Raw genomic sequence first — 27,099 nt, forward strand, 5'->3', positions numbered from 1 at the left:
ATGGGCGCTGCCCGCGGGGCCCGGCCGGTGCCGCTGCTGGCGCTGGCAGCCGCCGCCGTGCTGTGGGCGCCCTGCGCGCTCGCCGTGCGGGTCCTCAGCGGTGAGTGGGGCCGGGGCGGGCGGGACGGCGGCCCCTCTCCGCGCCCCTGCTGCTGGCGCGCTCCCCTTTGGGCACTTACCCCCCCCCCCCCCAAAGGGTGCTCTGGGCCAGCGCTGTTGCCATAATGAAGTTTACCTGCCTAGTAATGAGTTTCAGCGTAACAGAGAGTAGGTTTGCTTTTTGGGCAGTGTTGGTAACGTGCGTTTTTTTTTCTTTTTTTTTTTTTCTTTCTTTTTTTTTCTTCTAGTGCTCAGGGAGAAGGATGGTGCTCTAGGCGAGGAGCTGTATCGCTGAGGGGTCCGGCTTTAAATCGCGTGGAGTGTGTTGAATTGGGTGTTACTGCGTGTTTGGCTTTGCTATCGAGGCAGAGAATGAAGGTGCAAATCTAACGGTTAAAGGAAGATGAATCAAGAATAAGGAAATTAGACCCAAATTACTCATTAATATTAAGAGTATAGAAAGCAAGCTGTTGTGAAGTTTTCTCTGGAGTGCACAGTGAAAACTAACTGCATATTTTTACTGGGCATCTTTTAAACATCCTGTTGTAGCTGTGTCTTTAATAACTGTCCTCAGAGATAGAAACCTAGGCTGTCAAACTTCTGCAGTGTTTTAAACTGGTTTCTGCCAATATGGTATTGTCTCTTACAGATAGCTTTTTAGATTTGATTGTTGGCCTGCAGAATAGAGTTCTTGCTGTATTTGAACACAGCAGTTCAAAAGAGAGCATACTTGGTGCAGTGTCTTATTGAGAAATAATAGTACATTGAGACTTGTTTGCAGCTATACAGGAATGTTTCTTCATGTTCTAATGCAGTTAGAAAGAAGCAAACTTAAAATCTAGCATAAATCATAATTTTATTGTGTGTGGGTATAGTTCCAATTCTCTTGAGGGCTGCCACAAAACCAAGAGGAAGACAGTACTCTAGAAATCATCCATAACTAAAATGTGAACTTAGGCTTAGTTTAAGAGCTGTAGAATCCCTCTATACATTTCTGGCACACAAGCAGGTAAGCTCAGAAGCTGCTAGGCTTAATGGAAAGGCTACTTCTGACTGGACTCTGGGCTGAATCCTCCAAGTTGAAGCTAATGGGCTCTTGAATGCATGTGGCTGCACAAGCAAGTGCTTACACTTGTCTTGAAACAAAGATTGACACACTTGGCAATGCTTATTAGCAAGTTGTGTGCCAATCTCTGTATACACAGGTAGGAACATGTCTTTGTAAACCAGTTCCAAAACAACACAAATTATTTGTATACAAGTTGTTTCAGGTGCTATAACGGTGGCATATCAAGAAATTTTAATATGCTTTTAGTTTTAGGATTTTTTTTGTAGCAAATGCGCGTGGTTGCTGAACTAAGATTTTTTTTTTTAGTCACCTGTGGAGTATGGTTGCTGACTGTTTCAGTGATATCCTATCTGAAGCAGGTTCATTCATAGAACTAAGGTGTGCTGTTGATCTTAAATGCAAAAACGTTCCTTTCAGGAAACAATAGTTAAGTAGTAATACTCTGGAAAAATCATACCTGCTCAAAGTATATCCTGAAATAGTTTAACATTATGACAAAGGTAGGTAGAATAAGAACTTTGCTGTATTGCATGTGACCATATCCATGTGCTTTGTTATTTTAAGGAATAGTGAAGACTGCTCATTCCTGGGTTTGTATTTTGCATCAAAATTCTGTGTGGGAGACTATGTGTGGCTGAGAAAACACAGTGCCTTAACCCTTGAGCTGAATCTTCCATGTTTAAGTGACATACATAGCAAACTGAACAGAGCTCCAGCTTTTAAAACAATGTATATACATGTATACTGTTAAGTCAAACTAGTCTTAGATGCATATGAGACTTTGGGTTTTGGAAAGTATACAGGCTCTACCTCGTATTTCACTGTGAAGCATTTCAAAGCATGTGATGAATCCGTTTTGTCACTGTGCTATGCTAGCTGATACTTGCCTAATGTAATACAGGAGGGGATTTGAAGCCAGTTATAGAAGAAACTAGTTAAGGATTATTAGATACATTAGCTGCAGTTATATGCATTAGGCAAAGGGGATCTGTACTATGCAATAATAGCCAATATATTTATTATGCCTGCAGAGCACAAGTATCTTCTGAAATACTGACAGGGGAGCTCTCTAGTTCTTGCAAGAACCACACCCTTATCCTGCCACATGTGCATGGATAGTAGTAGTAGTGTCAGCACTCTTTCAAACAAGAGATAGTACTACTGCTTTCTCCTCACTTCCGTGTAGCTTTTCTGTATATAAGAAGCAACAATTTGTGGTCTTAAGCAGGCACACATTTCAAATCATAGTAGCCTACATCCTATAGAAACAGATGTGTGACATACTGGAAAACTGTTAATTTATGCTTCAGTCACCATAATACTTAGTAAGTGGGAATCTTTCTGCTCTTCTTCCAAATAAGCTATATAATCCCTCGCACAGAGAATGTTCCTGAAACAGACTTGTTTGAGTGCCAGTTGAAATTCATGGAAAGATTTCCATTAACTACTTAAGTTTGCATCAGACCTAGTAATAATTACAGAATTGTAGCAATTTTGATCATAGTGTCAGGAGGGCATGAAAGGGAAGGTCTGCTTTTTCAATATGCCATTATTTTAACTAAGGGGGTTCCATTTCTTTTCTTCCAGTTGTGTTAATTTCTCAAGGATATAATCAAATATATTATTTGTGTCAGATCTTTCACACTTGGGTGGTATTTATCAGCCATCTTTAATTTGGGAGTTGTTAAATAGAAGACAAATGGACTGCAATTTTTAATGTGGACTGAGATGTTTCACAGCCTCCTGTATCAGAATATCTAGTGTTGCCAGAGAATTGATTCTTAAAGGGGGGAAAAAAACCAAAGCAGGGTCAGGAAAAACTGCTGAGTCTGCCTCGCTGTCCCATGACATCATAAAGAGCATGAAGTGATGATAATGCAGTTTGCAAAGATGCAATTACTTTAAGTATCTATTGGGCAGGAAAGATGCAAGCTAATCTTATTACTAACCATTTAACAACCTATGTCTTAATCATAAACATTATACCTTACTGATGGCTGTTTGGCACTCTGTATTTCTGTGGCTTTTTAAATTCTACATTTCACTATGGCAAAGTATCTAGAGGCGATTAAATACTGATACAGTATTTTAAAGCAATACAGGTCTATTTTGAATGCAAAAATAATTGGATATATAACACTTACCAAAAATGAGGAAAAAAATTTGTCGGGTTGTGAAACAACAAAAGCTGCTCTTAAACTATAGGCTTGTTTACTTCAGATGCCTTTAAGGATATGGATGTGTTCATTCATGTAGCTTATGACCTGATCTGAGACGGTCATAAAATATTGTAAAGCAAGATAATTAAAGATGCACCTTTACAGTTATTGAATTGAATAGCGATAACATAAACCCTTTCTCAAAAGACACAATTTAATTTAGTTCAATTGGCTTAGCCTGCTTGTTACACCTGAGTTTGGCCTGTCAGGCTTTGAGCATTTTTGGTAGATGAAAGCTTCTGTTCCTTTTCAGGAACATGGACTGTTATTTTTAAGGCTGTTTTGCTATATTTGTAGTTCTAAGAAAAGTTGAAACAGTATAATTAGAAAAACTCTACCAGTATAGTCTAGAAAAGACTATAGACACGCAACAGTTGTGTATTGAACACAATACTTAGTTGTGAAAAGATGGTAGTTTCACTCCCAGGTCATGAAGGTGATACTGGCAGCATTTGGTTCCATACTAAGGAAGGTTTTAATCGAAATGGACATTCAAATGGTACAAGATCTCTTTTGCTTGATTGGTTTAAATGTAGGTCTCTAATCACTAAAGACATGTTCTGTTTTTTTCCTTCCTTCTGATGACTGTGAGGCAAGTTGGGCACTTAACTCTCCAACTCCTGTATTAAGTCTCTCTTTAGACACCTGTCTCGAGCAATGACTTCCTGGGAACTGCTTAATGATCTAGGTTAAGCATGTGCTTAAAGTGAAATGAGATGATGACTTTAGGGCATACATACATAAGTATTTCTTCTAAATGTTTCTTGCTCCTAAGCAAGAAATGCCTTTATATCCTGTGGAAAGACATTTTATATTAGGTAAACTGCTATGATTCAGATGAGAACATAGTTTTGATAACTTGAGATACTTTATGGTAGATGAATACCATAGCAGGGTAGAAATCAGTTTCAGGAATCAGACTTATGTATTAGAGACAATCTCCCTGTATCAACCCTGTAAAGCTTGCCTTGCCTCCAAGGGATAGTTATGCAGGCTGGCTGCATTGCAGCTCTATTCAGAGGCTGAAGAAAGAATGATGAAAAATTAATCTCTTGGCTCAGGTGAACCAACTACGCTTTCCAGGAATACAATTTCCTCTCTTTGGTAACTTGTTCAAAGACAGAGTAAGGCAATGCAATTCTCACTCTTGAGACTGGCAATCCCTGGTACATCCCATGCCTCAGTTTGGCTTAAGGTCTTAAGAGAAAACACCTAGGATGGGAAGCATGAAAGGAGTTACGAGATGAGGGGAGGCTATGGTCCTAGCTGTAACGTGTGGGACAGGATGGATGATCTGCACCCCTTTTAAGGGGCTTTTCTTGCTCCGAGTGAGACCAGGCTGCTGTGCTGTCCCACTGCAGCAGCTAGGTATGAAACAGTGTCTCGCCTGTTTGTTGGACTCCTGTACCTTGAATTTTCTTCTCCCGTGGTGTTCAGGTTGGATCTTGTGAAGAAGAAACTTCTGGATCATAAGCTGTTTGTTGCAGAAAATATGCCTTAAGTCATAAATGGATCTGTAAACTTACAACACTATTTTGTAAGTTTTATTTTAAGACTAATTCTTTATAATGACATTCTTTATAATGACAGACTCATAAATCAGTCTCATAGATCAGAAAAGAGATAAGAATGTGTAGTACTAAATCCTGTACTCGCCAAGCACTCACTGGTCTGAAATGATTAGACTGTTGCTTCAGAAGCCCCCAGTCCCACCACTGACAGACAGGAGGACCTTCAGCTCCAAGCAGTCTTAAGAATACTGAGTCTTAACTAAACAGTTGGCATGGCTCTAGGTGTAAATGTAGCTGCAGTATGCAGTTAATCACTCTAGGCTCACTTTATAGGCATTTCTAGGGTGCGATTAACTTGATCTTAATATAGGTCTTGAAAATAATGCATATACCAGAATGCTTATTGCTCTCAGTTGTTCATACRGTGAGGTAAGTGAGTCAGATCAGGTACATACAGCTACATTATGAATGACTAAAGTTACGTGAGATGAATCCCACTCTAGGTATCTTAAGTTTTTTCCCCATACAGGGTTGTATAGATGTGATATAAAGTAAACGGGTATGCCTTACTTCCTTCTGGCTTTACAATAATTTGCTCTAGAAGAAAACTCTTCTAACCTCTATCTCTGCCCCTTGAAGGACCCTTCTGGTATTTTTGCTTTAGGTGAACTGTCACTAATTCTAAGTTCCTGTCTGAAAGGTTTTTCCCATTATTTTGAGTACAAGGTGGATGAGCAAGGACTCATCTATTACTACTTCCTTTCATCATGGAACTACTGCAAAAAGATGGCAACTCTATTGCACTCCTATATTGAGATGCATGTAAGGTGTTACACCCTAGGAAACTTTAGGTCCATAAACTGAGGAAGTGAATATGATTTTTTTTTTTCCACTTCCATACATAAATTTTACTTGCATCCATGGCAAATACAGGTATCATGGTAACAGATCCAGAAAAATACACTTAACAGGATAAATGGAGTTCACAGTTCACTGAACGAATAACAGACAATAGATGGTGCTTGTTCTGAATAATGATTGATGATCAGTATTTCAATGACTAACGATTTATGAACTACTTCCTTCTAGAGAGCAAAAAAAAAAAAAAAAAGGAATGAGGAAAAGCTCACAGAAGTGCTTATATTTATGCCTTTGAGAAATCCTGTTGAGTGAAGTTACTGATGTATATAAAATTAGGTATGTGTGAAAATGTCTGCTGGTTTCGGGCAGGAGAAAAAGTATATTCCCTGTTCCCCTAGGCTGTCACACATGTTGCTTAAGCTATTTGGACCCTACAGTTCTGTCAAAGGTCTTTCAAAAAATGCTAACCACAACTTACTATGCAGGCATATTACTCCTGTCTAAAAATGTCTAGGAAATCTATTATGATCTTTACAGCCACACTGAAATCTATAGATGAAGAGACTCAGATTGCCAGTAGTCTTGTCAGAGTTTCTGGTGTTAGTACTTAATGCTTTTTTTGTTAAACAGATCAAATAATAGAACATTTTTGGCCTGATTTAGGCTGTGATATGTTAAACAATGTATATATATACACACTACCAGTACAAAACAAACTTCAGAAAGATGAAGACTTTCCAGAAAAATGAAAACAAACACTTACTGCTGAAGCTGCTAGTAATAATATGATTAAGTCTTGGGTAAATTCAGAGTAGACTAGATATGTAGATCATATTTCCTCTTATTTTGAATAGGTTGTATTGACATTTGGGTATTATCATTGGTCTCTGCTTGAGTCTGTGGAGGTGAGTGGGACTGTTCATACCTCATGAGTGTAACCTTTGCAAACTTGAAGAGTGTTGTTATTAGGGTAATTTTGCAGGTTTGTTTTTATAAACATCATTCTTTGTAAGAGAAATTGAGGTGCCAGAGCATAAACACTTTCATTTGCAAGATGTATTCATATCCTATGCTCCTGATGAGTTCCCTTATTGCCCATTGAGAAGGTGCATATTCTGTGTGAAGTGCTAACCTAAGTCATCTAATATCTGTAGATGCCAGGGCTCAGTTTAAGTGCGTTTTCTTCATGTTCAGTGAGGCCAAGGGCCCTGCATTTCTTGCAGTGACAATGCTGCCAGACCCCTCAAATATAGAAGGGAAGAAATATGGGTCTGACATTGTAGTCTCAGTTCCTTCATAATGTGGGAAAAGAAGTCAGCTAGCAACTTTTTTAAGAGGATTGTCAGAGCAACTGTGACACTTTTGCCTGGATGATGAAACCCAAGGACAGTACCATTTTGCCATTTACACAGGCAAATGACTGTCTGCCGTGATCAACCCTATGCTATATACTCATAAAGTTCACGTGATCAGAAGTAAGAAAACGATTTTGACAGGAAAAGCTATACAGGTCTTGGGCTTTAAACTTATGAAATGCTAAGTATCTGAAACAGAACCCACGTCAAAAATAGGTATGTTTTTCTTAGAAGGGAAAGTTGTCATGGTTTTAATGGTTTGACCAGAAAAACTAATCAGAAAATACTGTATAGATGTAGTTTTCTGACACTGACATATCATTCAAAGGGGTGATTAAAACTGTACTGTTCTTTCATAAAAATGAATATTCATATCCCAGTTGGAGGGGGAAAAAAATCCTTACCCTGCATTGATTCACATTATTGTAATGGTATGTTTTTCTGCAAGGGTAATCATGGATGGTGAAATGTTGATTAGCTTCTAATGAGATTTAGGTATCAAGCTACTTCTTAGCAATGACCTGAGATTCCTGCAGCCTGTGCTGTGAAGCTAATTATAAGAAATTAACCTGTGTGTATTTTCTGTGGGAAACGAATGAATAAACCTATTAATGCTTGGGGAAAATGACAGCCTTTCATGAGGGCAGGTATTCCACTTTCCAGCATGTCAAGAACAGACCAGCATTTGAAGCACCACATCTCTGACTCTGAAAATCAAGACAAACTTGGTTTCTTCTCTGGGGAGTGCAAATCCCTCCAGCACTTCATTTGGCACAATGAAAAACTTGCCCGTTTTGCAGGACAAAGAGCTTTTGCTTCCATCTTCCCAAGAACTATAGCAGTGCAAATTCTGAGGACAGAATTGCTTTGCTTTAATAAACCCCAGAATAGTAACCAATTCAGATGAATATCAGCATTCATATGTGCACACTTTTTCTATCTATTTTACTGACTAGTTACCTTGTTGCTACAATAGGCAGGGAAGCAATCAGATTTCATTTTAATCACATTCAGCCAGATGGCAAAATCCATGGAACAGTTAGGTATTAGTGAAGGGGGCAGTGATAAATAAAACGCTAATATTCAAATGGGCACTGCCCGATGCCACTTTACAAACCAAACTGTCTCCTTTCTGATAGCTGTGCTTTGTATAACTATAGCATTGCTGGTTAGCTGAAGTAGTTGTTCCTCAAAAATGAGCAAGGTAACTCTGTGTCCCCAAAAGAATTTGGCAATACCATAACATAAATAAGGGCTGGCATTACATATGAAAACTCAATTTCAGCAATAGATGAACCTAAAATCTTGACCAGTTCCCCATGGCAAAAGAGAAAATGAAGATATCTACCTGAACTAAACAAACGGCTTCTTGTGTAGCTACATATTCAGCCTAACTGTACTAAATCTCTGTGTGGTCAATGTAGTACATTTAAAAAAAACAAAAACAAAAAAAACTTCCCCTGTATTCTTTCTGTGCAAGAATTACATTAATCCTAGAGATAGCTGTTTTGCTGGTGGCTGAGGATCTCTATCAGATCATCTTTGCTGTTCCATAGGATATTAGATGATTAATAATTAAAGAAAGGTTGTCCAGCCTCTGAGAGAGAACCAAGATTTCTTTGTCTTTTATCACTTTAAATATGCTAATACCTAAGAATTTATCAGTAAAGGGACTCCACTATGAAAAGTGTTGTAAAAACTCTGGCTAATAGGTGATTTCTGCAATGAATGGTTTACAGGTGGCTGAAGCCAGACTCTATTAAGCCACCTTAGACATAGTCTGTGCACTAATGAACTAGTGACATGACACACAAAACCCATCTTCATTGCTGGGAGAGATACTGATTCTCTTTCCTAAAATGAACCAGCAAACTGTACTATCTGACAAGCTTTGGCTTGTAGGCTTTGCCCCTTCCTCTAACAGTTTCGAGGGGGGGTTGCACTTCTATGAAGTTTAAGTACTTGCTTAATAGGCAAATGTGGTCCTCTGAATACTTCATGTAAGCCCTTGAAGGGGACTCAGAACTTTTGCTAAAGGACTTTCTTACACGCACGTGCGTGCACACATGCACACACACACAAAAATCATGGCAGAGAAACACCATTATGACCTTTAGCTATAACCCTTGAACCAGAAATAGTATGAATCGATAATGACTGGCTCTTCTTTCTGCAGACTTATAGATGTTAGTAGATACTTTTTTGCCTACCCTTTTAAGGTGTGGAAAAGTTACCTATGAAAATATTAACACAGATACTGACTGGCATAATGATCTGTGTAGCAGTTTGTATTTAAATGGCAAAATTGGTAGCACACTGATTTGTCAGTTAGATTTGTCAGGAGCATGAGCTGGGCAACATTTTTGAATTGAGTACTATGACTAAATTAAAGGGCAGCATGTCTTCAGTATTACAAACCTTGGTGGAGAAGATGGCAATTCACTTTTATCATAAAGAAAGACAGTATGTAATTATGAAATCTTATCACAGAAGTAATTTAAGGAAAAAAAGTAATATGATTCATTAAAAATACAAATTAAATTCAGTAGGCTGGATGGACACAAATATGATACAGTAAAACATCAACAGCAGTAACATAATATATCACAGCATGAGCAGCAGCTGAATCCAGTCAAAATCTGACTGGATGATACAAAGATTAGGTAACATATAATGCATCAGATTTGAATTAAAATGTGACTAGAAAGTTGTAACACCTTTTATCCACTTATTGGCCACATTCTAAAATTCTTTACTGTGACTCAGCAGGGAACACTCTGTGAAACAAGGATAAGTGAAAACAAATTGTGTCCTGTATCCTGAGCACTGGTTACATTGCCACTGAGGTCAATGTGCCAACGTACACAAGCTCAAGTCCAAGCCTAGTCGTTATAATGCAAGGGGAGAAACATATATAGCCAGTGGAGTATTTTGCTTAATTTATGTAGATATTTCTCTCATGCTATTATCTCATTCATATTATTGCTTCATTAATGCATGATCAGTTTCACTTAAGTCTGTGTCTTTATTCTCTTACTTTATTTTCAGAGGCCTCCATCAGCCTCCCTCTGACCTGTGGGACTCTGGTTAGTGTTAAATATTCCACATTCCTCTGTACCAAATATTCATCTGTTGCTTTTTCTGCTGAATTCATTATCTGGGGGGGGTGGGTGTCACAGTATGAAAATGTAATGGACTTTGCTACAGCAGGCTTTATGTATGTGCATAGCTTCTGAAAAGAGAAAACAAAGGAACACAGCTGCTGGTCCCTGCTAATCTCCTAGGTGAATGCTAATGGTAGCTGAAGTGGGCACTGGGCTGTAGGTCTGTTCCCGAGGTCCGAAAGGAAGGGGGACGGGATTCACTAGTGGAGAGCATCTCTTCTGCCAGTCAGCTCCCCAGATCTCCAAAAATTCAAGCTGCATTCTTTACCCAGGCAAACTTCATGCACCCCATGGGCATGGTTAGGACCACTTAGGGGGATGAGTCTTAGAGCTCAGTAGTCTAACAGTAATTTTGATTCTCAGTGACATTTTGGTCTAATTTATCTGTCATGGCAGACCTAAAGGAACCTATTATTTCTGTTTAATGATGCATCATTATGAGAACATAATGGAGAACTAATTAACTGAAATACCAGCTGAATATTTGTTTGGTTGTTTCTCATTCTCTTAAAGGAGATTTTTTTTCCCCACAAAATTAGTATCTGTAGAAATGTTTTAATGAAGTATCAAGTATTTGAATGAAAAGCTATTTTTATTTTAATGTTGTCATCAAAACATTATGTTATGGAGCTGCTGTGTGACACTCAAGGATGAAAACTGTTCCATATGGAGGAAGATGGTGGCTAGCACTTCTTAGAGCAATCCTGTACATCTGCTTTCTTCTGTTAATGGAACAGTGAGACAGAAAGTGAGTGAAAGTGAGGCAATTTCAGACAGTCAAGTTTCTCTGCAGTATAGGCAATTGAAATTGCCAAGGCTGAGGGAGTAGGGCCTGAGGTATGCCTGATATGTTCAGGAGAAGGAGAAAGAGAAGAAAATTGAAGAAACTTCCAGTGAGGAAATTGGGGAGAGTTAGTCTTGCTGTTTTGATCCCAGCTCAAAGATGGGAGACTGCAAAGAGCAGTTTCCCCATCTGTCAGTTAGTCATTGCTTCAACACAGCACTATTATTTCACAAGCAAGAAAGCAATTTTGTTTCTAGGGCTCTGATGTTGATGAAAAGGTAATGTGGGTTCATGGTACCAAGCCAAGTGCATGTTTTGCCTATACCTATGCCTTCTTCTGACCAGGGTCTGAGCTGTTCTGTTTGGGTGAGGGAAGGTGGGCTAAGGATTAGGAGAAAGTACACTCCATAAAAGCAAGATATAAGCACTCCACCTTCATATGCAGTATCTGCAGATAAGCTGGATAGAGGCATTGGTTGGTTGAAACCTCAATTTGTCTGAGCATTGTATAAGGGATAATAGTAAGAATGAATTCTTAAAACTTATAGAATGCATTAGTTGGATCTTTGGTCTCATGCTCGAGAGTACTAAGTAAATTTACATTTTTGTTCTTTTTCTGGATGCCCTGGGATGAAGCAAAATGTTTTCCTTCGTCTTACTTCATCTCCCAAGCAGCTTAGGGCAGATTTTGTGGAAAGGCTGTAAAGGCCTGACTTACCTATACTTGTTCATGTTGCGTAGTATCTTGGCCTGATATGTTCCAATAGAATTGTATACAAAATTGGTTTCTATTCATGGTAAAGGTAGGAAAACTGGAATTAAACTTATGAAGTAGAAATAACAAATGTTACTTTCGCATTAACAGTGGATTGTTGTCTGCTGTAAAGATGTTAGAAAAAGGCAAAATAGCTTATAGTTAATGTTTTCATATGTATTTTGTCTGCCATACAATATGTGGTCCATTCTGTCATTTTTCACTGGTAAATTATTTCTGCTTTGTAGTTCATAAATTAGCAGGGAGACAAAGCTGTTAAAAATGAAGCTTGAAAACTTGACATCTCAGCATGCTCTGAGAAGAGCACTAAAATGTCAACTGATTTTTCTAGCTATTAATGCACAATTCCAGATTTCCATTAACACATTGAATTAGTTATGCTATAGCAGATAAGATGATAAAAGTCTCCTTCAGAAGAAGAAAGGAAAAATCCAGAGTAGGTCAGTGCCTAAACAGAAGGAACTAAATTAACTGAACAAAAAACTATTCACAGCTTTTTGGAGAAAGCTTACTACTCTCCATCAGACATCTCATTCACACAGGATGGATCTTCATCCCAAATATTTCTTAGTTTCTTGCTGTTTTCTCTGTTTTGCCTTGAAGTTATATTGTCACATGAGCACTCAACCTGTAAGGAGGAAATTATTTCTTTTGCTGCAGATGTAGAGGGTAACAAATGGAACAGAAGCAACTTAGTGATTAGATTTTAAAATTATTATAAAATAAATGAATTGTACAAGTGAACCTTTGTAGACAGAGTTACTTAACCCTACACAAATATCTGTAATAATAGTGGTATCCTCAAAAGTGATTCAAATCGATTTGAAAACAATATAAGGATCTTCACACATTTTAGAGGTTTTATCTAAAAGAATTTATGAGTTAAAACCTTTGGGTATGGATTGGGCCTTTGCTTTTATGTTCTGGACAGCTCCAAGGCGGCTTCTGCTCCAAGTGCATAGTAGTAGCAAGCTGTTGTTATTGGGCTCCACAAAATGAGGGTATGGCTGGGGCTGCCATAGCACCTCTAGAGCTGCTGTACTGCCCTTGTGTACCACCACTGCCTGTCTTTCTCCCAGCTCCGTACATTCCCTACTTGTTTTCCTCAGCTTGATATGGGTGATGGAGCTTAGACACTGATGCAGCTTCAATATTGGACCAGTGTACAGCAGAGCTTATGGCTTAGGGATGTAAGCCTTCTAGCCGCTCACAAAAAGCATGTGCCATTTGGCAAAGTGTTTCCAAACAGCAGCTAACTGATCATCCTGCACCTGGCTGGAAGATAAATACGCTCAAGGTGCTTAGACAGTTGGCCTGCAAGGACCTGTGTATCCTGTTGGATAGGTCATTGGAGTCAATTTTGGGGACTGTTACTGGCAGGGGAACTGGAAAACAGAGAACATGCATGGGAACAGAGCATAGGATCACTTCAGACGTGTGAGAAATGTTGGGAGAGGAGGAGATGAGGGAAGGAACGGATGGGAAGCTAGCTACTTTACCATGAAAGGGGGTCACAGCGTATGAATTGGCATCTGTAGTGGCCAATCAACCCATTTGATCTGGGCATTCCTGCATGAGTGAAATCATGATGATAGAGATATTTTGTTACCTGAATTTGCTCATAATTTACTTGTTAAGGTTGATGAAGAGTATGTGTACAAAATGAAAGAAGTCATAAAAACTTCCTAAGAATCCACTGGGAAATAAAAAAGAATATGACAATGGATAGAGAAATCTCCATAAATCTACATACCGATCCTGAATTAAAGCTCTGTATCTAACCTTTATTTATATGAACTGGTGCATTAGAACTGGTGATCCCTCTTTCGTTATAAATGTTTCTTGTCTCTCATAGTTCGGTACTAGCCTTTGGATATTTGCACACTTGTATACATATGTGTATGCTAGCTATAAGCCATAGTCACTCACCAAACAATGAGGATGAAAATGCTGAACAGCTTATCTTTCACTGTGCGCTCTGCATCCTGTGAATGAGACTTAGAGTCCTGGGGAAAGAAAAAGGTTGTGATCAGGTTAGTAGGATTCAGTTGTAACATACAACATACATACATACACATATATTAAATATATATTTTATATATATACACATATACACACACGTGTGGGATGAATTGTGGTTACAAATGTAGCTCACGCTTAGCTTTTGAGCACTTAAATCTGTTACTTTGATAATATTTTTTTGTTAAAGAAGTCTTAACAAATACATTATCTTACATGCCTCTGTAATGATGGAGAGCCTGACTCTTGATCCTTCAGCACCATAGGCCAGCTGGCACTACAAACCTTAACTACATTCACGATAGCAAGGCTCTTAACCTAGAAGAATAAAGGGAAATGGGAGGAAAGGAATCAGGACATGCACAGAATTGTCAGGACATTGTCAGAGAAAGTCCAAATAGATGCTCTCTTCTTCTTTCACAGTTTGGCTTTTTCRGCAGGTCTCTATGGTACAAGGTTGTCCTTACATTAGGTTGTTCTTGTTCCTATGTTATTTAGGCAGGTTAATTACTGATTTAAAAAAAAAAAAAAGATGACTCCTTGGAAGAAAGTTTGTCTGTCAAGTCTACATAAGAATGAGACAGAAAGACATTCCTCTTACTGAGGGTCTTTTCTCCCAGATGAATTTTAATGGGATGTTGTAAAGAAAAGGTTTTAGAGATAGATTAAAAGAATCATAGGAAACGCTAGAAAAACTAAATGTAGGTGTTTATCCCTACTGCCCCTATAATTTAGATCATTTGCCAGAACAAAAAAGATTTCAGCAATATAAATTTAGCTAGAAGGCATGAGATGATCATGTTTTTATGTTCCTATGTTCATGCAATTTTGATGCGGTCCTGATTGTTCTCTGTGAATTCTTGAAGTTGTACTCTGTGCACCTGCAAATAGAGACAAAACTTCAGTCAGCTACTGTGCAGTATGCAACCTGCTACAGAAGAAGCATGTGCTTCTCTGTCACTAAATATGAAAATGAAGTATCTTTAAAGCAAGAAGAATGAATTTCATTGTATCTTCTAGGCTTTATTTTTCACTGCTGTTTATTTTTATTATAGAAAAGCACTGGCAAATGTAGATGATGTTCTGTTTTCCAGTGACAAAGTGTTAAATATATATATATTTTTTAATGGTAAGGTTAAAAACTGTTCAAAGGTAAAGCCAAGGGGTTATTTACATGATAGTGACATATCTGGATTTGCTTAAGGATGGGTGTAAATGCAAGATTTTCAAATGCAAAAATTATTTGATACAGTAAAATATCATCCTTTCGAAATTTCAAGCTTACAGGCAGTAGAAGGATAGACTTTGTTAGCTTCTAAACAGTCTAGATAGTGTCTGGTAGTTCTTATTACTTAAGTGTTATTCAGTAATTCTTACTTAGATAGAAAAACAAACCGACATACTCTTCTTCTCCAATGACAAAATTGCATACTGAATTGCATACATATTTTTAGAATTCTTCCCCTGTGTGGCCTTCCCCCCATCCCCCATAAACATAATGGAGTTCAGGAGATAAGTGAATTAACTTAGCTATGAGTGCGATGTGAATACAGCTTCTCAATGTCAGATAACAGACTGAAGAAACTGTTGACTTTTGCTTGCCACTAAAAATCGAGAATTTGAAACCTTTTGTCCTGATCAAATATTTTTGCTGAATATCTAGCAGAAGTGGAGTTTTCACTAGTATGAAATGTTTGGAGGGTATTTTCCAAACTAAATCCTAGCTTTAACAGAGGGGCCAAATGGTATAATCATTAAGTAGAGATCATTTTTCTAGAAGTCAGTGGGAGTCTTCAGTGTTTTGGAGAGTTTTACAGGCCTTGGGAAGAAAGCCCTCAGTTCCTGTGAACTGTATGGTATTTGCAAACCTTAGCAAATTCAAGCTAAGGTTTTCAGCAGTGTTAACTCTATCATTATCAGCCCTTTCAATTAGGGGCAAAAAAAAAGTCCTTCCACATCACTGTATTCATGCTGTGCTATATTTTTCAGTTGTGATATTCATTAACATACTCTAAACACTCTCATATTTGTATTTTTCAGGTCAGAAGGTGTGCTATGGTGACTTCAAGCATTCATGTTACAAGATAGCATATTTCCAGGACTTGTCTAGACGTGTGGGCTTTCAGGAGGCCCGCCAAGCTTGTGAAATTGATGGTGGGGCTTTACTGAGCTTGGAAAGTGAAGCTGAACAGCAGCTAATAGAAAACATGTTACAAAACCTCACTAAATCAGGCTCTGGGATTTCTGATGGTGATTTCTGGATTGGGTTGTGGAGAAGCGGTGATGGACTAGTCACAACTGCTTGCCCTGACCTTTACAAATGGGCTGATGGAAGCATTTCACCATTCAGGTAAGTCTGTGAAATCGCTCATTGAGAAATAGAGTGCACTGCTTAGCAAGTCAAATTTTTTATAAACAAGCATGAGGCTTGCTGCCCATGAAATCAACATCATAACTTCCTAAATTCTTCAGATAAAAGGGAGCTGGCAGCCAGGGTTTTGAATTTGAAGCTGTAGAAAGATGACATGATGTGGCTTCACTCTACAGTTCTCCTTACTCTTATCTCATGAATTTGCCTTTTTATGGCTTTCAGAGATTTTCTGCCCCGCATAAAGGATTTAGGATACGGTGTGGAAGCAGGCAGACAAATTCTGCAAGACTCTGGCCACCTCAAATCAGAAGGCTGGCCAGCAAGGAAATTAATGTATATTATTTAACATAAATGCTTTTGTTTCTACCCTGTCTTTTGAAAAGCCTTTAATTAAGTCAAAGGCCAGAACAGTAGCAGCTTACAGGACTCGGAATATGAAGGGACAGGTAAGGGTCAGATAAGAAAGAAACTGGGTAACAGAATGGCAGTGTGTCATTTCTTCAGAGGTGCTTTGGCTGTTCAGAATTTTTTAAGAACCAGAGATTTGGAGCCTAGGCCCTAAACTCTTTCCCAGAGGAGTTGTGGGAAGTGCAGCTTATCTTGAAATAGAGTGAAGCCACTGTGGTTGACATTTCTTCATGCATGTAAATTGCTTCCCTAGATGTTCTGATGAATCTTTAATCTTCAATATTTGAATGTTTTTATGTGTACGGCTAGAAATTGGTATACAGATGAGCCTTCCTGTGGAAGTGAAGCCTGTGTTGTGATGTATCATCAGCCAACTGCAAACCCCGGTCTGGGAGGGCCATATCTTTATCAATGGAATGATGATAGATGCAACATGAAGCACAATTTTATCTGCAAGTATGGCCCAGGTAGGTGGAACTGAAGTCATTTTCATCGGTGGGAAATGTTAGAAAAACAGTGCCTTTTGTTTTGTGAGGGAACCTGCAGGTATCTTGTGGCCACACTATCAGATCTGCATGTCGTAGTGATTTATTTAGTGTGTGAGCAACTGAACATTAATAGGGGATGTAATACATGAAATCTAGTGAAAGTTGTACTTACTTATCTGTATCCAGTATTTTTCTCCATTAAATTGAGGTCTTATAATAAAGAATATTTTCAAAATTAGTTTCACTCTTATGTATTCTCGGTTTAATTTTGATTTAACTCATTCACTAGTTACTCTGTTCTCCACAAAGCACTATAAGTAGCCATCTCCCACTTCTCCTGCTCCTTATCAAGCAGGATGACCAAGGCATCTCATGGTCATACTGCAAAAAGTGTTCTGTCCTTGCAATTTTACATCTCTGGCAATTTATATGAACTTATATGTAACAGCTGTCTAGAAGTTTTGGCTTAAAGAAAGCAAACAGAAGTCCAGAACAGCATGAAGAAAATTCTGCATTTGTACACGTAGTTATCTACATCTGAAAAGCAGATGTATACTAGCTTGACATACTAGATGATGACAAAAAAATCCAGATCTTATGCAATTTGGCTGTACTTCCAGACATGACATAGGTTCTGCATATGCCAGTAGAGGAAACATGACTATAAGCTAGAATTTATTGCAAACAGAAAAAGGACATGAAAAGCAAACTTCAAGTTTCTACTTTTGGTAGTATTTACAGTGAATGAAAAACATGTTTTTCAGCAAGATTGTGCAAATATTTTCAAAGAGCTTTTGAAAAGCTCACAAATTTGGCTCAACGGAATTGGAATGCATATGAAATCCTATTCTTAGCAGCCATTTGAGCTATCTAAGTCTGCAGAGTTTCCTACCTGCTGTCCCAGTATTCATGATTTAGCAATGAACACAATCCCTTGGTAGAGACATATCTGTCAGTAGAGATCCAAGATATTTTCTTCCACCAGTTTTGTTGGATAGATAACTTTCTTACTCTCTAGTGTCTTAATGAGAAGGATACCTAGCCAGCAAATACTGAATAATATTTGGAAGGCTTGATATGTCCAAACATTTCACCAAAAAAAATATTAGTGGCTATCTCTGTCTCCTGCTGATCTTGGTCACACGTGCCATACAGGAAAATTACCTATACTGTAGAACTAACCAATACTTTTTGCAATTGTTCACAATTATTTTGAAATGAGAGAATAAAATAAAAGTTTTAAGTTATTACAATTGCAACATAATTTCACATTTTTATTTTGGAAAATGCAAGTTTGATTAAAAGGGCTCAGTTTCAAGTGTATTTTATATCTTTAAAAAAGAAACAAATGTAAGTGAAATATTCTGTAATAGTGAGCTACTTGCCCATTCCAGTTGTGATCTGATACAGAATTATTAATTCCCATTGCTTTCACCATCAAAAAATGCTGGGTGTTTTGGGGTTGGCAGAAAACAGCGATAACAGTAACAGCAAAAACAAATCTATATTTCTTTTACCATATAGAAGTAGCTTACTGGTTATAATGAGGAATGTCAAATCAATAAGGCAAACAACATATAGATAGAATGTTGTTAAGACTGACATAGTTATTCAGCTAAATGCAGTACTGCTGAATTGTAGCTATTTACTTTTCAAAGCAGCTGGAATTGTGCTCTTTAGTGAAACAGACTGTTCTCCAGAAATGTATTTGTCTATCACATGGAAGAGAAGAGTAGATGTTTAAATGTATATAAATAGGTATATGACATTTCTTTCACTACCTAAAGAAAGTACCACAAAGTAAGAAAATTACATTTTCTATCTAAAACTTGGTGAGACATACAAAAGACCTTTTTTCCTCCAAATTACTGTAATAGCAATAGCTTTAGTTATTTGTATTACAAAACATCCATTTTACCAGCAGTATTTGTTTCCTCTGTTTTGAGTATATGGTGAATGGTACCACTCATAGGCCAAAACTGAGAAGTTGTAGGTGGCAATAATGGAGTTGTATCTACTTGTATTAACAGTGAATTCAGGGCTATGCTTCATTAGGCAGTCATACGCAAGCAGCAATTATGTTTCTGGTAGTTATTTCCATTTTGCTTTAAGTCCTTTTTATAGTACCTCCCTTGACAACATTTAGTGTTGCAATGTTTAGTCTGGCTTTAAATCATATTGATCATTTCAGGATCTTAAACTTAATTATAGCTTGGCAATTGCAACCACATTTAGTTTCTGACCAGCTCCTGCAGGTTTGAATATGCAATCAAATTAAAAACTCATCTCTTCTCCTACTGTCTAGAGCCAGCAACTCAGTTTTGTAGTATTGTGGTATCTTCTTTATATCATGGCCAAATACAGCCAGCTTTTACTAAAGTAGGTGAAATAATTGCTTTTGTTCTAATAGGCTTTATTGCCTCTTTGATTTCTCATTTCTGCTTTCTGCATTTATCAGGACACTTGCAAACTGCAGGCTAATAGTACTATGGCATTATTATAATCTTACGATAACAGAATTGTATTCAAACAATTACACATCTGTGGCCATCCTTTCAATTGGAGGGAATTCCTTCTGTCATCTGAGTAATCTTTTAATTATAGCAGTGGCCCTAGGTAAACTTACAAGCCTCTGCTGTATGGCTCAGATATGAATTAGTTGTCCAATTTATTATGCATTACAAGAAGTACGATGCTGTCATTCCTCTTTTGGTAATTTTACTTCTTTACTGTCTGATATATTAGAACTCACTGCTCATTGCTTGTATTTGCTTTTGCAAAACCAAACCAAATGAAGCTTGACATCTAGCCTCAAACTTCCACTTCTCTGTTTTGGTTCATAGCTAATATTTTTGCAGTATTATCTTGAAAATGTGAATAAGGCTTGAGCATTAATAAAGAACACTTCCTCTCTTCAACTGTTTTAGGATCATCTGCCTGAATGAAACTTTGGATATGTTAAAAAACTAAATTCAGGAGTTTTATTCAGCACATGAAAGTATGGGATTCAGTGATTTAGCCAGTAACCTAGCAGATGCAGCCAGACATTGGAACTACACTAAACTACACCACTTACTTATCTAAATTCTAAGAAAAAAAAAGTATGAACTAGAAGCAAATTAATACTAATTTTCAAGTAGTCTTTGGTAAGAAGTACTTACTGAATGCTGAAGAATTGAGAAATTCTCATTTTGGAGACTATTTCTGTGGTACTGCATGCAAACTAATGTAAAAAAATCTGTTTTATTACACACATTTTTTCATTGTTCAACTATTGATTTAACAGATAATGTCTTGGAAAAAGAATTAGGAGACAGAGCGGAGCTAGATTACGGTAAGATATTTTGAAACATTAAATTGAGTTGCAATGGTAAATACATAATTGTAAGGATAATTTACAAGAACCCCCCAAATTGCATAAATTAGAAAAGCAGGCATAGATTAGCACTGGAATATATGAGAAATGAATCCTATAGAGAGTATACAATAGCTACAGATGTATGGATATAGTTCAGAATACTGTTCCAGATGTAATCCCAATTTTGCAATAAAATCACATTGACATATTTATATCCAATGATATAAATGAACATTGTTCRTTTATATGAACATGGAAATGTTCATTATTCCAAATGTAATTACTATTTATTTAACAATATAACTGCCATATTTTGTTCTTACTGTTTTTCTAAAATGTCTAATGTCTTTTTCAGGCATCTTTCCAACAGTGCCAGCTGGAAATCCATATGATACAAACAAACCAGAAGATCAGTATCATGTTATTGCTACTGAAACAGGTAATGTATTCATATGAATTTAGTGTTCTGGTAAAAACATTAACAGTATACTTGGTTAAATTAATTATGAACTACTTCCATTATTGTCAATGGGAGAAAGCTCTCTATTAGCCCAGGAAATGCCCTGAAAAAATATACTGTTAAATAACATTTCCAGAGTTTGAATGTTTGAATCGTTCCTTTTTTTTTTTTTTTTGATAACTGTAGAAACCAAATATTGCCTGTGTTACCTCAAACTTTGATCCAGATCTGTGGTGTAGCAGTCCTTGAAATCTGTACAGTGCTTCTGTGAACTTGATGAATCTCTGTTAAGGCACAAGATTTCCCCAGTGATCACCCAGCTATGGGACATCTGCTTCTAGGCTGTGAGAGCCAACACCTTATTCACCTCTGCCCCATCTCTGAGGTCTTCCTCACCTCACTCAGAATCTTACAATATTCCAGCACTAGATTATGGAAAGTTGTCATTCCTTTTCCATCCCTGTTGGCTGGATTTGAGCCAGTTTCCTAACTGATGTTCCCACTGTTGTTTGTAACTCCAGAGGAATAGATACACTGAGGAACTGATGAATATTTTGAAATCAGTATTACAAGTTTAATGAACCTTGCAAAGATTCGATATCTAACCTAATATTGCTGTACACAAACCCAACAAACAAGCAGGTGGGGTATCTGAATGTTCACATTTATGCTTGCTAGTGAAAATACATTGTAGAGACTATTTCCTACCCATCATCCTTGTTTTGAATAAGTACCTTAAATGCAAATTGCTATAAAACATGGACATGTATTTACTGAAAAGCAATTGGATCCTCTCTAGAAACTAAACCCAGTCAGCTCTTCCAAGCAGTGATTAAGAGTCCCAGCTTCATACCATTTTCCTCCTCCTTTTTCCCAGAGACTTGCGGGGGAGTAGCTTCAGCTCTCCCCCGCTTTAGCCAGGGACGGTGTAAGTATGCCTGTAAAATGAGTGGGAGGGGACAAGAGCAGGACTCATTCCTGTTGTGGTCCTGCATGGATGAGAATCCAACGTATAAGGACAACTGAGCAGACAGGTTATTTGCACTGTAAAAATAATAGGCTGTGAAATGTACTTTGTTAAATACTTGAATTTGCAATCAAAAAATTGGAAATCTTACATTAATCCACAAAGAAAATGCCAGAAGTTGAGTCTTTAAGGTCATATTTTACATAATGCTGGGGAAGTATTATTTTATTACTGATACTGCCACATCTTTCTTCTTTTTGGAGCTCTTCTTACAGAAGAAATGCAGAAATGTTCTTTTATTTAAGCCAATGTATTTCTCATATTTTACTCTAGATTCTTTTATTAACATGGTATTTTAAGATGGAAGGCATTAATGAGAAACCTTTGTCTTGTAGGTATAATTCCAAATCTAATATATGTCGTAATACCCACTATACCACTATTGCTGTTGATATTGGTGGCTTTTGGGACTTGCTGTTTCCAGATGCTTCATAAAAGGTAAAATACTGATCTGAACTGGTTTATAATGCAGAATTCATATTTCCATTGTCAAGCTATTCATACTGAAAGACTGCTTACATCTATTGCCAAATATACAAATGAGCATCTTTTCATCTCTTAAAATCCAAGCAGTTTACAGCTGTTACAGCTCAACATTCACCTTCAGGCTTTTCCACAATGATCTAAAATAGTTCCAGGTCTCAAAGTATATTGCCACTAGGATTTTACCCACTTCTGAAAAAGATATCTTTGACTATTTGATGTGCTGAGCCACTGTCAGCATTTTTACTTCACCTCTTCCAGCATGATTGCCACCTCTACAGCATCTGGGCTTTGGGGAATAACTGTGGGGGTCTTCACTGTGAGAAACTCGAGGACTTACCTCAGTTTCTGACCAAAAGGGCAGTTTATGCCAAGGATAAATGTGCAAGCCCAGTAGCTGGTTACCTCTGTTTCAGGGCACATCTCATAAGAGTAAAAGAAGAGCTGCTATAGCAGACACATTGAAAACAAAAAGCAAAAAAATGTTTTGAGCCACAGGCCTTGCAATTTCTTTTTACTTCTTATATGTTCTTTGATAGATACAATGTCAAACAGTTGTGTTACTATACAAATAAGAAACACTTTAACCTATGAAAGGGTATGTGTTTCAATTCATGCTTTAAAGGGTTTTTTTTTTTTTTGACATTTTACCTTTCTCAAAATATGCTATCAAGACAGATTTTTTTTTTTCCTGGTCTAATCTTTCTGTTCACTGTTGAAAGTATTTTTCATTCTGGGATTTTTTTTTTTCTTCAGGAAGTGTTCTCATGTTAATGCAGCTCAGAAAAAAATGGTTAACTGAAACTTGTTTATGGCTAAAAACTATTTTGGTAAAACAGCAACAACAGTAATAGTTTGAGAAGCTCTGTTAGCCCTCTTGAGAGGGCAGGAATACTAATATGAGATTTGTGATATGACTGTCTTTGGAAATTAGAAGTTTTTTCATCCTCACTTTAAGCCGTTATTTTCCATCTTTGTGGCTTTTCACCTTGAATTTTCTGCAAATATTTAAAAACCTTATTGTAAGGGGGAGAAAACACTTCAAATGTCAGTCTGCTCCTATCTGTAACAGCATACACTGTGGTGTTCACGATGCTCCTTAGTAACATGTCCCACTGAGAGGAGTGAACATACAGAAAAGATATTCTGAGATCTTCATTAGAAAATAAATTGTGTCCTAATGACATGCACTTTCATATAAAGAAAAGGGAAATGTGCATTTTTCAACCTCAGTTGTGGCAGGCAAATTCATGCTTTTGAAAGTTTGTATAGTCCCAGTGCTGAGGTTTGGATAAAAGGATGAAAACTCAAAGCAAAAGTAAAAAAAAATAAAGGAATCCTGTGTATAACAATAGTAATTATTTAAATCTAATTCTGGAATACATTACAGAGGGCCTGGATTTCTTGGTACGTATAATGACATACATGTTCATACCTTTTCTGGCAGTTTTTTCTCCACAAAAAATGAAGAGTTGTGAGGCTGAAGTAAGGATCAGTTCAGCTCTCAAATAGTCCTAGCAAGAAAATGAGATTCATAGCCCACTGAAATCAATAGCAATAGCAGTGTTGACTTCAGTGGGCTTAGATCAGGCCTTTGCTGTAGCAGTTCATTCATAAATAATTCATCTGAACTTCCAGGAATTTGAAATTGCTTGACACAGATATTGGAAATCAGCTTGGAAAATTGTACTTTTTTCTGTTTGGCTAATTGATTTGGTAGATGAACTGATACAAAAGCAAGGGGAAAAATTTGAAGCAAAATAGTTTTTTGTTTGTTTTCAGAATGTTCATTTTTGTGTTGCACCAAGACTTCTGATTAAAGCAAATAAAATGTAGTTTTCTTTCAAATTTATTAAAGTCCAAAGAAATATACTGGTATCTCCAGAATGAAGTATTTTCCTTTGTATCTGTCAAGACAAAGATTTTAGTTCTTAAAAAATGTTTCCCACTTTATTTTCATCTGTATTTACCAAATATTTTGCCAGTCACTTTGTTTCATCACAAACACACAATTCTTGGGCAAAAAGCAAGTCTAAAAATAAAGAAGCAACCACTTTCACTGGTCAGCTGGAAACTGCAGAGCTTTAGAGAAGGAATTCTATCCTGCTGGGGAAGGAGGGATCCCCAACTTTCCAAATGAACCTGACTTCTCATTCTTTTTTAGGCTTCCACAACACGGTGACCTTTCCTCTGAAAGCCACAATCCATGGCCAACCAGGACATGCCTAGCTTGAAAGGTCATGACTAATTTTGCCTGGTGTGGGCTCTTAAAGGGTAGTAGTAAGGCAAAGCAAAACATCTTCCTCGTAGCTAGTAGAAATGATCAGCTCATTCATGCTTAGATGCTCTCCCTTTCATTTCTTCCAGGGAAGCAAGGAGAAACTGCTTCAAAGACCCATCTCCATTATCATCTGAATGCCTTGCAGAAAGTTTAAATTCCAACCTGGTATATTTCTCAGTTTCTATGATTACATTTCAAAGTAAAAGCAGTAATATCCTCAAGCTATTTATGGCACCTTTTTACCTTTCTAACTAAAATCTATTTCCCGAACCAGATGTATAGCTGGTGAAATTCAGCATAGGTTAGCTGAAGATATGTTCATTTGGTGACAGCTAAAGTTCTGATCCAAGGTATTTAGAAATTGTGCTTGCTCTGTGGCAAGGACTCTCCATTCAAGGCATTTCATTACAATTTTCAAAATATGCCTGATTTTAGCTGTATTAATCTGGAAGGCACTAGTGAATGTCTTTCTTACGGAAAGAATATTGGAACTGTTTGATCCATTGCAATTGCTTTGTTTATAGCATTGTTGCCTGATCTAAAGTCCACTGAAATCAATGGGAGTCTTTTCAGTTACTTCAATGGGCTCAGGTACCTAATGCATTACATTGTAGGACTTCAGAGGTAAGTCTGGAGGGACTAGAAATTACTATACCATCTGCTCCCTCAAAGTACGCTTTAAATCAAGTTAAACTCACTCACATTACTCACTTAAGCTTACTTACATCTGAATATATAGGACTGCTGGGTTCTTGATTCCCAGGCTTCCAATTTACAGAAGTATGTTGTAGCAGAAGGACTACTTCTTTGGTTTTTACTGAATTGGAAAAAATACCAAAGTGCAAAATATTCTGGCCAGGGTCTAAAACCTTTTGATTGAAATGCAGCTGCAGCAGGTCATTAAGTGCTCGTTCTTTTCACTAGATTACAGTGCAGTGTCATCTGCCATCTAAGTGAGGGAAGGTGATGCATTGTGGCAGTAGTACCAGCCAAGATGCTAGCCATGGGGAAGGACTAGCTTCAGTTTAAAGGGTACCTCAGGGCTTCTTGTTCGTATTAGAGACTGAACATTTTACAGTGCTGCAGAGCAAGTACTTTTGGGAACAGTTTTATCTTTTTCATTAAAAAAAACCCAAAAAACTAACAACAGTTTTGAGTGAAAACTAGGCTTAAGGAAGTTTTCTACTACAGTCATTCATTGCTAGGAGTCTGATTCATATCCCATTATTTCATTAGAAGTTAGGTCAAGCGCTGAAGGGAAAAGACTTTCTGACTTACCTGTACAGGGTAGCACCTGCATCACAGTCACATGGATGCAGCTTCAGGATGAGTGTGGGCAGGGTTGCCGTAGCCACCTTGGGTGGGTGGGCTGCAGCCTGGGCGCATTGGACGCAGGCTCTGGGGCGCGTGGACTCCCATCCCCACGTTGTGTTGTCCTGGGGCGAGGGAAGCACGCAGCCTCCCACCACCCAGGTCAAACAGTGTCCCTATCCATCTCTGGAAAAGACTGCTCAGTATGAGTAGGTGTGGATGACTGCAAACTGAAAACAATAAATAGACTGAATAATTTCAGTTCTTGGGAGGAGCTCTCCTAAACACCGTGGTCTGATAGCTTTGGTAACAGTTGCTTGCCTTGACTGACCACTGTGGTGATATGCTCAGTGCAGCATGGGCATAACCTTTTTGTAGAAGGGGAGTCTGTGCTATGTGAACAATAAAGATGGCCTTCAAGTAGGGATGAAAGATCCAGATCTGATCACAAACCTGAATCAGGACCATAGAGGGACATGTGTACTGAAAACAGTTTATATTTTTATTTTTCAGTAAAGGAAGAACAAAAACCAGTCCAAACCAGTCCACGCTATGGATTTCAAAGACACCTAGGAAGAACAGTAGCATGGAGGTATAATGATTTAATGACTGAAAATGAAGCAAAAGTAACATTTTTGCAGTCAGGCTGTATTATAGTGTCATCTCAGAACATTAGCTTGGAATGGCTTGAAAATTGCAAAGGATCAACAAGACGAACTGTAAGCTCCCCCTTGAGGCAAATGATCTTTTTTTTAATCTATAATGTTTGATTATTAATTCAGTAACAAAATATGCCATGCTAAATAAAGGATATGTGTTTATTTTGCTAAGAGACATAAGTCAGCTAGTAGTAAGCAATGAAATGAACAGTGCATTTGAAGTTTTTATGGGGAAATATCTACAATGTATGTCAGTTTTAAGATTCTTTGTAGTTAAACACAGCTTCTTTGTTTCCTTTAATCTCTCCTGCATTGTAACTTAGTTGATGTACTGTAAATTGAATTGACAATTTTACAGTGTAACAAGATTATTTATCTTTGCATAAATGTTTGATAC

At 37.6% G+C, this 27,099-nt stretch overlaps 1 protein-coding gene across 1 annotated transcript; it reads left to right on the plus strand.

Annotated features, from left to right (window-relative positions):
* Positions 1-27,099, plus strand: CHODL (chondrolectin). Its single transcript, XM_026073130.1, has 7 exons — positions 1-100; positions 15,897-16,206; positions 16,945-17,102; positions 20,410-20,457; positions 20,837-20,920; positions 22,304-22,406; positions 26,557-27,099. The coding sequence occupies exons 1-7, from the start codon at positions 1-3 to the stop codon at positions 26,639-26,641; spliced, it is 888 nt and encodes a 295-aa protein (XP_025928915.1). The 3' UTR covers positions 26,642-27,099.

The sequence above is a fragment of the Apteryx rowi genome, unplaced genomic scaffold (genome assembly GCF_003343035.1).
Source record: "Apteryx rowi isolate R43461 unplaced genomic scaffold, aptRow1 scaffold_362, whole genome shotgun sequence".
Lineage (NCBI taxonomy): Eukaryota > Metazoa > Chordata > Aves > Apterygiformes > Apterygidae > Apteryx > Apteryx rowi.

Bases quoted from the DNA above. Each gene is read 5' to 3' on its own strand.
- CHODL (XM_026073130.1), top strand. From the start codon at position 1: ATGGGCGCTGCCCGCGGGGCCCGGCCGGTGCCGCTGCTGGCGCTGGCA. The intron at 20,458-20,836 runs GTAAGATATTTT...TGTCTTTTTCAG, and splicing joins CAGAGCGGAGCTAGATTACG to GCATCTTTCCAACAGTGCCA. The intron at 20,921-22,303 runs GTAATGTATTCA...TTTGTCTTGTAG, and splicing joins TGTTATTGCTACTGAAACAG to GTATAATTCCAAATCTAATA.